This window comes from Eucyclogobius newberryi, unplaced genomic scaffold (genome assembly GCF_026437365.1).
Source record: "Eucyclogobius newberryi isolate DKJ021-1_F unplaced genomic scaffold, fEucNew1.0.hap1 SCAF_10, whole genome shotgun sequence".
Lineage (NCBI taxonomy): Eukaryota > Metazoa > Chordata > Actinopteri > Gobiiformes > Gobiidae > Eucyclogobius > Eucyclogobius newberryi.
In genome coordinates, this window is record NW_027315724.1 from 15,950,107 (window position 1) to 15,961,220 (window position 11,114).

Below are 11,114 nucleotides of genomic sequence, written 5' to 3' on the forward strand. Positions count from 1 at the left end.
CCTACAAGTGCAGGAGAGCAGTGCTTCACAAGCATATTCAGCATTGGCAGACGGGGCCACATAGACTGCGATCAAAATCACATGTGAGAACTCCCGGGGCAGATAATATGGCCTCATGCCAATAGCCAATAGTTCAATATCCTTATTACATAGCTGCTCCCTCACTGTGCAGTGTTCGGGTTTGGACCAGCTCGTGTTCACATACACAGCCAGACCTCCACCTCTTTTCTTTCCGCATTCTTTCGTTCTGTCTGCCCGCAGCAGATGAAAATTGTCCAAACCTACAATAGAGTCTGGCATTTCTGCTGTTAACCAGGTCTCTGTGAAAATCAAGACACTGCTGTCCCTATAAATCCTCTGGGACCGCATGAGGCTCGCTATTTCCATCATTTTATTTTGAAGGGACCTCACGTTACCCATGACTACGGCGGGAACCGACTTCCTGTTTGTCCCTCTCTTCTCTCGGAGTTTACGTCCAGCCCGTCTGCTTCTCTGCGTTTTCCTTAGGATGTCTGCCGGGATAACGTGACGATCTCCGGGTAAGACGACTGTTCTCCGCAGTTTCATTAGTTCCTCCTTTGTGTAAATGCGGTACAGCGCCGGCCGGTGGGCGAAGGGGGGCTCAGAGCCAAGACACATCGCAACGACACGACGAAAACACTCAATCCAGCCAAATAAAGTCAAAACAAGTTAATTTAAAACGATTCCAGTGCGTGTCCCGATCGTTCGTGAAGTTCCTCTTTCAGATAAACGTGTATATAAACGTGTACCGACGACACGCCGTACTTTAGCGGCGGCCGGAGGGCGCGGGGGGGGCTAGATACAACAACAACAACAAAGCATCTCATGACCTCATGGGCTTTGTAACACCAAAGCAATGGAAGAAGAACTTTTAAGACTACAATAAAGTCTGAGGAATAAGGTCTGGCGGTAACGCAACACTCGGATGCCAACCGCCATAAAACAACAACAACAACAACAACAACAACAAAACACGGTGGCGCGGGAAGGAGGTCGCGCGGGAAGGCGGTCGCACGGCTTTAATTTGCTTTGGTTTTTTGTTGGTCTCTTTTATGTGATCGGGTTAGTGGGTTAGGTGTTACCATTTTTAGTTTCTAATTGTCTTATTGTGTGTTTGAAATGAAAAAAAAAGGCAACAAAGACTTTAATACCTATAAGCTCTTTTAATAAAATGTTGTAAACTGCCATTACCTACAAATCTCTCTCCTATTATTTTACATATTTAAAAATGTGACACGAAAACCCCAAAGTGAGTCTCTTTCATCCGTCTTCATGCGGGCGATGTGAGTGTCATGGCGGCCGCGTGGACTGTGAATGAGGCTATGCTGATTTGACGCTTGACTTCATCCCAGGACTTCTCTGGGTCAGCCGCGTTTTCAATGTCAAACAATGCATCATAGATTCCGGGGAAAGACTCGCCTGCATACTTGTTGTGGCTACTGGGAGCGAAAATAACGTGCCTAAAAAACAAGAAACATGATTAATTGTAACATTCCATGGTTTCAAGTCATTGTTTTTTGCTGTAAAAAAAATCGACTTGCCTGTAAAATGGCCTGCCCGGTAAACCTAAAGGGTCTATGAATGCACGTTCCAAGTACATAAGCTGATCGTTCACTATTCGAACCTGCAAAGGACTAATGCATGCAAATATATAGTTACACTGACAGTAATATAAAATGAAATGTGTTATACTTACTCTGCTTTGTCAAGAGAATGTAATCGTTCATGAAAGTCAGCGGCTGCTTCAGTGAAGTTTCCCACCGCTGAAAAAAGTGAATCTTGGAACAAAAAAACAAAAACACAACAACTTAAAAACATAACATTTCTTCTCTGACAGAAAAGAAACTACGCTCACCAAATGACACTTCATACTTCTGCATTGCCTCTGGGTGTCGTGCTGCGATTTGTGAGATGCTCATTGCGTACGTACTGAGGGAATGGCCATATTCGCTGGCATTAAAAGGTAGGACCGGGGAATCAGCTATAGAAAATATCAGCCCTCCTCGAACACGAGCCACTGCTTCAAGCCGTCTGAAGGAAGGGTCGTAGAACTTTTCCACAATCTCAAAGGTTTCATACACACTGTGGTACACTGGATAACTGCTGTAGCGTTCAGTTTTCTGACACAGACAGGGAACAGTGCTGGTTAAGACAAAATACATTGTATAGATTTGCAATAACATTATTTTCCAAATGGCCTCATCAAACCTTATTTTTGGTGTATCTGGCCCGACCTGCAGTGATTCCCAGACGGATGAAGTAAGCCTCAAAGTCACTGCCAGAACCCAGCTTGCTTATCCTACAAAAGCAAGTAAACAACACTTTATTCATAGAATAACTTTAGAGACCACTTCTATAAGTTAAAACCAAAAGCATGAAATGTATAGGAAGCCAATGCGTGTCTGTTAGATTCTGTTAAACAGAAAGATCTGTAATAGTTATAGAATTAAATCTACATTACACCTTGCTTTATGTAGGCTGAAATATTTTAGAGCTAGAGAGATGATAGCTTTAATTAAACGTTTCAATCGAATTAAATATAAAAAGGTTATTAGTAGAGATTTCACAAATGTATTATATATATATATATATATATATATATATATATATTTTTTTTCCCCTCAATTTTAGACCATAGAACAGTAAGAAGAACAGAACCAGATCAGAGAACAAAATCGCTGATGATGATGGCTCTCGCCACCCGCGCGACCGTGTTTTGATCGCGATTGCCCCGACTCTGCTTAGACTTTTTTTCTTTAGACTTTATTCTTTAGACTTTATTCTTTAGACCCCCTCATCCCTGTATTTCCGTCACCTAGCAACAGAGACCCGCCGCTAATGCTGATGCTAACGCTAATGCTAAGACCACGGCACGAGAGGAAATGTTCCATCAAAATAAAAGAGGAAGAGTAAGTGAATGCATTAATTGCACCTCTGCTGGCCAATTGTGAAAATACACAATATCTGCAATGCACTTTTTTCATGGCGTCTCGAGGAGAATATAAACCATGAGTTTCAAACAAATCTGACAATGTTGAGTTTTTCACACAATGGGTAGGGGGCGCTAGAGAGTAAATTTGTTACATGGGTATTTATTATTTCCAATTAGACCATAAAAACGCATAAGTGAGTGAAATATGAGCCCCGTAGATCAATTCCATTAGGCGTGACTTGTCCTTGAATTAAGCCTTTTTTGAGGGCGTGTTACGCAGAAACTGTAAAGAATATAATTTTTTTTTTAATATATATTAAATTTAAATGTCTTTAGATGCAAAAAGTGTTGTTTTGAGCTCGATTGGACAAAAAACCTCATAAAATCATCATAAAAAAAAAAGTCAAGCGTGGCGGTGCCACTTTGGTTCAACATGGCTGACTTCCTGTTTATCATAGAGCGATGCTGCCAGGTGTGTTTTACTCGTCAAAGGTCAGAGGTCAAAGGTAGCTCTATCACTGTTCCAAGTTTCATGTGCCTAGGTCAAAGATTAAGCATTTCATGTTTTTTCTTTTTTGAACTAGTCGGCACTGTTGCGACGGGCGTTCTCGCAACCTCCATTTTATTGGAGTTCGTGCCGATCGCGTCTATGTCCCCATGTGTAACATTCATCAATGTTCAGGGGGTCAAAAATGCTTGAGTTGTGGCAAAATGACCATAAATAAGAGTAATAAGATGAAGAAGAAACCAGGCAATAACAAAGACTCGTTATTCAACAAAAATAAAAATCAAGGCACACAAAATTAACGTCTCGTTTAGTCCAATGTTGGTTAATCGAGTAAATTTAAAAATTAAGTCCACAATTTCTATGACAAAGCGTGTACATTTTGTGGAATATCTCAAATTAGATCACATATTTATACGGATTCATAAGATGTAAGAAAACTCCAGGGCCTCTGAGGACAATGACTTTTCCAAAACATAAACATTATACCTTGGTGCATCGCGGTTGTTTGTCCAGTTGTCTCTTTTATGCCAGCTTTCATATAAAGACATGCCCTCTTCTCCTCCTTCTGGGCTGCCAATCTATATACAGTACAGACATGACGTTTTAAGTACAAGCATATGTGTATTATTAAACTCACCCTTTTCACCTCACCTGCTTTGTTATGTCATACACAAGCGTGTGCAAAGACGGAGAGCAGTCGACCCTCAGTGTATACATACCTAAGATACAGGCACAAATGTTGGTTTGAACATGACATTACGTGACTTTGAATTTAGTTCTTGCCTTCTATAGCAGAATCAGCATTGATATAAGCCACTGCTCTCTCCTGAAGCAGTTTGGCATTATCCTATAAGATAAAGGATAATGGTTAAGTTTTGTGTCTCTACAGCCATAACATGCATCGCAGGGACAATAACATGACGATACAGGCCTTTCGCACGATTCTAAAACATCCCCACGGCTACAATGAATACACTAAACACACACACACTAGAGCATCTTCTCCTGGCCTGCTGGGTTTTGTCATCTGTATATTGTGGTGTGCTGTGAAGTGGCAAAAACAAATTTCCCTGTGGCGACAATTAACGTTGCAAATAAAACATTCTCAAGGCGTGTTTGAAATGCTGTGGTGGTCGTTACCTCAGCCCATTCTGTAGACCCCTGTAGACCAAACTCCTCCGCATCCCAGCTGGCAAATATCAGAGTCCTCCTGGGTCTCCATCCTTCATGAAGAAAGAAATAGGTAAAAAACCGATAAAAGTGACAAAAAGGTGTTTTAATGACAGCTACCATTGTTGAGCAGGCGACCAGCACTCCTCACAGTTTCATGGACCACTGCCGCGCCAGACATGGGATCAATGCCTCCAAAGACCCAGGCATCTCTGTGCCCACCCAAAATAACATATCTGTCTTTGCACAACCACAAACAAAGCAAATTATTCTACTCTAACTTTAATGTTTCTCAGCAGTTGTACAGCAGAAAACAACACAAGGCTTTACCAGGTTCAAGAGCTCCTCTAATCTTGCCAATGACATTGTAGATCCTGGTTACTTTGTTGTTAGTGTGGATGTTTAAACGCACCGTACTTCACATAAAATCAGAAAAATCAAATGTATTAATAATTCGACCACAAATATACAAAACAAATGAACAAATGCTCTTTGCACACACGCAATACAATGTCTACAGAGTAACTATAAGAACATAAGAAAATGCATTTAACTTGCTCTTATACTGAAACTTGTGTGAAAAATGGGTATTTGTAAATTAACAGAGAATGAGGCATGAAATGTAGCCTCACAAAGCGGTGAATGCTAAATAACTGCTTACAAATTGCTGTAGTCATTGATGAATCCTGGTCCAATCCGGTATGAGACGTTCAAAGCTCCCTTCCAGTTGTTGGGTGGGATCTGTCCTCCCATGTTCCTGAGAGTAAACATTTGTTTGGCTCAAAGTTGCATAGAAAGCCTCTTGGTTAAAGCTATAGAAGTATGGATCTAACTTCAACAAGTAAATTGCATCATGGTATCCAATGGGATGCACAGGGATCTTAGGTAGTCCAACTCCCTCCTCCAGTTTATATCTGTAGGTATATTCTGTGTGGTCAGATGACATTATTGACTTAATAAAGCAATTATGATATTGAGGCTTACTGAAACAGTCAAATAAGTTTACCTTTTGCAGGGTATCCAGGTGTGAGGGGGTCTCCTGCTCCGTTTAGGTTCAGCACGTTTCCTCTCTGAGCTCCTCCACCAGGCAAGTTCCAGCCTTGTGGGTAAGTCTAAATATTGTAAATTAAATATCAATTTTAAAACTGTACTGGGCATATTTGCTACATATTCATAAAAAGACACACATTAGAGTAGCTTAACCCTGATAGCTAGATAGTAGTTCATAAGGAGGACATGTGGAATTTGTAATCAAAAATTAATTGAACAAAGAGATATGAGCAGGGAAATTAAGAAAAAAATATATTGTCAGAGCAACCTCTGTTGCCCATTTAACACAAATGTTGTTACTGATGTGCAAGTAAATAGTAGGCTTGTGGTACAATAAAACCCATCTTATCATCATATATACGGTGGTGCCCGTAGTGATCGGAGTGACCCAGAAACTGGAGGAATGGCTTGAGCAGATCCCAGGAAAAACATCAGACATCTCGGTCCAGAAAAGTGCAGTGCTAGGATAAAAGATACTGCGCAGAACCCTCAAGCTCCCAGGCCTCTGGGAGAGGACCCGAGCTTGAATGGGGAATAAATAGAGACCACCCGCGGAGGGTGAGAAAGAGTTTTTTCTAAATAGAAGTAAATGTAACTCATTACTACCTTTGATAAATGCACATTAGTGTTATCACGTTGTGAAGTGGCTCACCTGAACTCCGTCAGCGCAGTAATCCGCTGGGTCAGAAAACATGATGATGCCTTTGGCGCCTGATAATATTGCATTTTTCACCTGTTGAAGAGACACTAAATGTTTTATGATTTTGTTACTTGTGGGTTCAAATGTAATTTTTTTTTTACCTTATTGCCCCTGAATATTTTTCCATATCTGACAATTGCAATTTTTCCTGTCATATTTATTCCCATTTGCCTCTCCAGCTGGAAAAAGTCTTCCGTCCTGCCATAATTGACATAGACTAATTCACCCTGTGGTAGAGACAGAGTCAAACCACTTGTTCCATTATTGTTCTGATTCAACTTCAAATATTCACCTCCGGTCGTCCTTTTGCTGAAAATGCACTATATGGGGGAACAATGTCTGGAACGTCTTCATAGCCTTCTGGAACCGGCTCAGCCAAAGATGTATTGAAGATCTGCACAAATGAATAGCCCTTTACAAACAAGCCCGTCCACAAATTTAAATGTGGAGCAGTGGTTGTTTGTACACAGTCCCAAACCTTCAACCAGTACACATGGGTGAACTCTGGGGCCCTGGAAGTATAAACTCCTGGTGGGAAAAGTGGTCATGACTGTGTCCAACCACTCGCTCTGTATTTGAGCCAGCTGAAGTCCATTGGTACGTGCATTTTTGTGAAGGGCTCAAGTCAATAAAGCCTGTAGTACTTGTGTATATTCCATTTGTACACAAAATCGAAATACCTAATATCTAAAGAGCCCTTAAACAAATAAAGAACTGTGAAGAAAAAGCACGGTGCTCGCACATGGACAATCTATACATACAAAACAGCCCACGACCCACACTTCATGTCACAGAGGAGGGATCCACAATGAATGACTGAAACAGCACACAGTGAGCATGCGGCTTTCGTCCTCAAGGTGGCAGTAGCAACGAGTGTGTGACACCACTTCGGATCCATGAATAGACGATACACTGGGTTAATAAACTCACACAGACATAAAGAACTGCAGCGTGAACGCCTTTTTAATTTTTTGCGCACGCCGCACACACACACACACACACACACAGCAACAGCCAGTGGCAGCAACAAGAGTAAGAATGTCAGAAAATAACCAAGCATTCTTGAATGTTATTACACTGTTATAATTGATTTTCTGTAAAGCCAAAAATACAGAAGTACTGCAGACTTCACTGACTTATTTACCTGTGTGTGCTGTTTGTAGTTACCAGGATGAAAGCAGTTTTATCAGTCCTACTTCTTTATCTCAATTCATGGTTATAAAATGGACCTTGAACTTCCCCTGGCTGCAGAACATGCAGTGAAATGAAATCAAACTTTTTGTTGTTGTTGTTGACTACCTCATTTCCCAGTGAATCCAAAATGGAGATGTAATTTGGCTGTGTTTTGTTGGGGTAAGACAGCAGGACATCGTAGTGCACCAGCTCCACAGAGTCCAGCCCAAACTCCTGCCACTCCCTCTGTATCTGCTCTGCATATTTCAGGTTCTGCTCTGTTCCAGCCAAGTGTGGGAGCCGTGTGAATTTCCTACACAAAGAAACATATGCTCAGTGATGATGAAGAAACCTGGAAACTTACCTTGTTGTAAATGGAGGAAGCTTGAAAACATGTTTACTGTTGCATTTCGGAGCTTCAGAAATCCCAGCTGTGCATCGCTTTGGATTCACATTTGCAACTGTTTCAAAATAAGTACATTTCTTTGCCATTTACCTCAGATTCTGTTTTATGTTTTCTGCCTTCATTTCTTCTAAAAACTCCTTCAGGAACTTACTGGAGTCTGTCTGCGTTTCAGTCTTCAGCTGTGAAGGCTTCGCAAACCATCCTTGGGTAAAATATGATACATTTTAACACAAAATGGAACCAAAACAATACCTGATTTGAGGCAACATGTGCATGAAAGTTGCTGTAATAAAAACGCCTCGTAGAATGTGTGTGTCAAAGTACGTCTGTGTATGCATGTGAAAATTATCTGAAGGGTGAGAGCAAAGCCTACTCACGTATTAATAAAACACAGTAAAGTGAGACTGAGTGAAATGGAAGCTTACCTATGATAAATCCTAAAAAGTAAATTGCCAAGACAATCATTGTCCAAAACATCCACCGCAATAAATGTTTCATTCCCATTTTGAGGCCTTCCAGTCACACCAGTTCTTGTAATGAGATAGAGAGATATTTGTTCAGGGGGAGGACAGTTGGACAGGAGAGATCAGAGAGAGGGAGGGAGGAAGGAAGAGGGGGAGGGACAAAAGAAAACACAAGCTTCCAGTGAGTGCAGTGAAGTGACAAGTGTGTTATCAGTGGAGTGGAGTGCAAAGTTGCTCATTACAGTTCGGCGTGGTCATTCAAATGGTGAGTGCCGTGTGCACCTCGGACACCGCACGGCTGATCATGATGCCACAGCGACCAAGACTATAATGCCACGACTATAATGCTACAATGCCGTAATGCTATAATGACCAAGACTATAATGCTATAATGACCAAGACTATAATGCCACAATGACCAAGACTATAATACTATAATGCCACAATGACCAAGACTATAATGCCATAATGACCAAGACTATAATGCTACAATGACCAAGACTATAATGCTACAATAACCACAAATCATACCTATAGTGAGTAGTCTAGTAAGTCATCCATAATATATAGAAAATACGTCCAGTAAAGTCCATTGTAGCTTACTGTATTGTATTTTAACCAATATTTAGTTTTTTCTTTGACACATTTTATTTTGCATGGCCTTGTTTTGCTAGTCTACGTTTTTGTACATTTTTAAAAAAAAATTATGAGACTGATATTTATTAGTTAACCAAGTAGTTACTTAAATGAGCCTTTGAGTCACCAATGTTGGATGTAAAGTCTAATTTTATGATGTAGTATTGGTGTGAAATATAAAAATGTAGTTGTCCCATCACGTACATACCGTATCATATATTTACCATACAACATTTCTCGTTGTGGGAGTAACCTTAGCAAAAGAAAATCAAAAATTACAAAAAAAACCTGGAGAAAAATGACTGCTCTAAAAGGGTGTTACACAAATGCTTCATAGCTTATACCAACATAATCCTTTTACTTGTTTTGTAGTCAATGATTGTACTCAATATTTTTTGTAATAAAAATAATATTTATCAACATTAAGTACATGATTTCAAAAAAACAACTCATTCAAACTCTCACCTCAGCAGAAAGAGGCCCAAATTCCCTCGGATGTCTGACCTTTGCTGTCCAGGCCACTTAATCACCTTTTTATTTGTTGCGTTCCTCATTCCTCAATCAATTAAAAATGAAACTTCATAATTATCTTACCATTACTTCTTAATCTAAAATCCAAGCGCATCACCGCTTGTGGCCTTCTGAACAGCTGTGTAACTGTGCTTCAGTTTGGGTTTCAAGCTGTGGGACAGGCTCCACCCTCTGGAATTTAGGGAGGACACGCTCCACAGCTCTCAGCATCAGGCTTTAAGGCATTGAACAAGATTACAGCAAAGTAGTGCAATTATCAGCCTATGAAACTAAATAATAAACCCGATAATAACGAATATGCACCTTTTGTAAAACAGAATATATATCTTTTTAGAATTTAAGAATTTTACAAACTAGATCTCTTGAAAGCGTGTGTGAATTGGGTTAGGCTCACACAATAACCTGTTATTCTACAAAGACAGTGCTTCTGCTCCAGTTTCACCATTTTAAAGTAGGCTAACAACTTTCAGAAATACTAGTACCGGTATTCCTTTTCTGCAACTATAGTTACCTTACCAAAAATAAGTATACTTCTAGTAAACATTATTAGGTATAGTTGAGTACACTTAAGTATACTTCTTATGGTACAGCAAGTATACCAATGCAAGTTTACTGTAGTTTACATAGAAGTATACTTCTTGGGACTAAATTGGCCCACTTTTGAGTTTATATAAGTACACTTCTAAGTAAACTTTAAGTATTTTAGGAGTACGCTTTTAGTTTATGAAAGTAAATTTAAAATGTACTTCTAGGTAGACTTTTAGTTTACTACCTAAAGACTTCCAAGTCTACTTTGAGTTTATGAAAGTCAATTTAAAATGTACTTCAAAGTTCTTATTTTTGTTTTTATTCAAACCACTGTTAAAAGACTGAACATGAATGATTTGCGGGGCCCAATTCCCCCAAAAAAAACTGTGCAAATTTTTTTGTGTTAATCGACAAATATTGCGAGAATTCATATTACTGCAAAGGCTCATAGCCGTCCTGAATAATATTGAATTGCTATTTTATTGATTTGTGTGTTTTCCTTTCTTAGGTAAATGAAGATGCTGGTGACAAGCCCCTGTATCCTGGTGATGAGCCCCTGTATCCTAGTGCTCCACTTTCAAGAGCAGAGAGCAGACTCATGCTGATGTCCATGTTTGTGGAATAATCTTACTGGTCAAGCACTGACCCATCTGCTGGAAATGTTCAACATCATATTCCCAGGGTTGATCCCATCTTCACATTATCCATTTCAAAATGAATTTGGAAGCTCATCAACATTTGAAGTTCACCTTTATTGTGAATGCTGTTTAAAATACTTTGGCACAAGAGCTAACTGTCGTGATCGATGTGAATCGTGTAGCACACACTTTACCTATGCAAACTTGAAAAAAGGTTTCTTGTCTTCCCCATGTGAGTCCAGATTAAGCAGCTTTTGCAAGACCACAGTGCCCGTTTTACTCAAAGTGCGGGAGTGCCTGGGATTGTCGCTGACATACAGTCAGAATGACAAAAAGCTGCGTGGCAGTGGAGTTCTC

At 40.0% G+C, this 11,114-nt stretch overlaps 1 protein-coding gene across 1 annotated transcript; it reads right to left on the reverse strand.

Moving 5' to 3' along the window:
- Positions 1-1,213: 1,213 nt before the first annotated feature.
- On the reverse strand, positions 1,214-8,522 carry naalad2 (N-acetylated alpha-linked acidic dipeptidase 2). The gene is made up of 20 exons (XM_072461836.1): positions 8,386-8,522; positions 8,051-8,162; positions 7,681-7,867; positions 6,674-6,775; positions 6,483-6,608; positions 6,334-6,414; positions 5,638-5,743; positions 5,465-5,558; positions 5,293-5,388; positions 4,962-5,047; positions 4,752-4,871; positions 4,602-4,684; positions 4,245-4,308; positions 4,113-4,180; positions 3,948-4,039; positions 2,230-2,320; positions 1,877-2,141; positions 1,718-1,799; positions 1,563-1,655; positions 1,214-1,481 (listed from the first exon to the last, which is right to left on the reverse strand). The coding sequence occupies exons 1-20, from the start codon at positions 8,462-8,464 to the stop codon at positions 1,292-1,294; spliced, it is 2,217 nt and encodes a 738-aa protein (XP_072317937.1). The 5' UTR covers positions 8,465-8,522; the 3' UTR covers positions 1,214-1,291.
- Between the last annotated feature and the right edge of the window lie 2,592 nt (positions 8,523-11,114).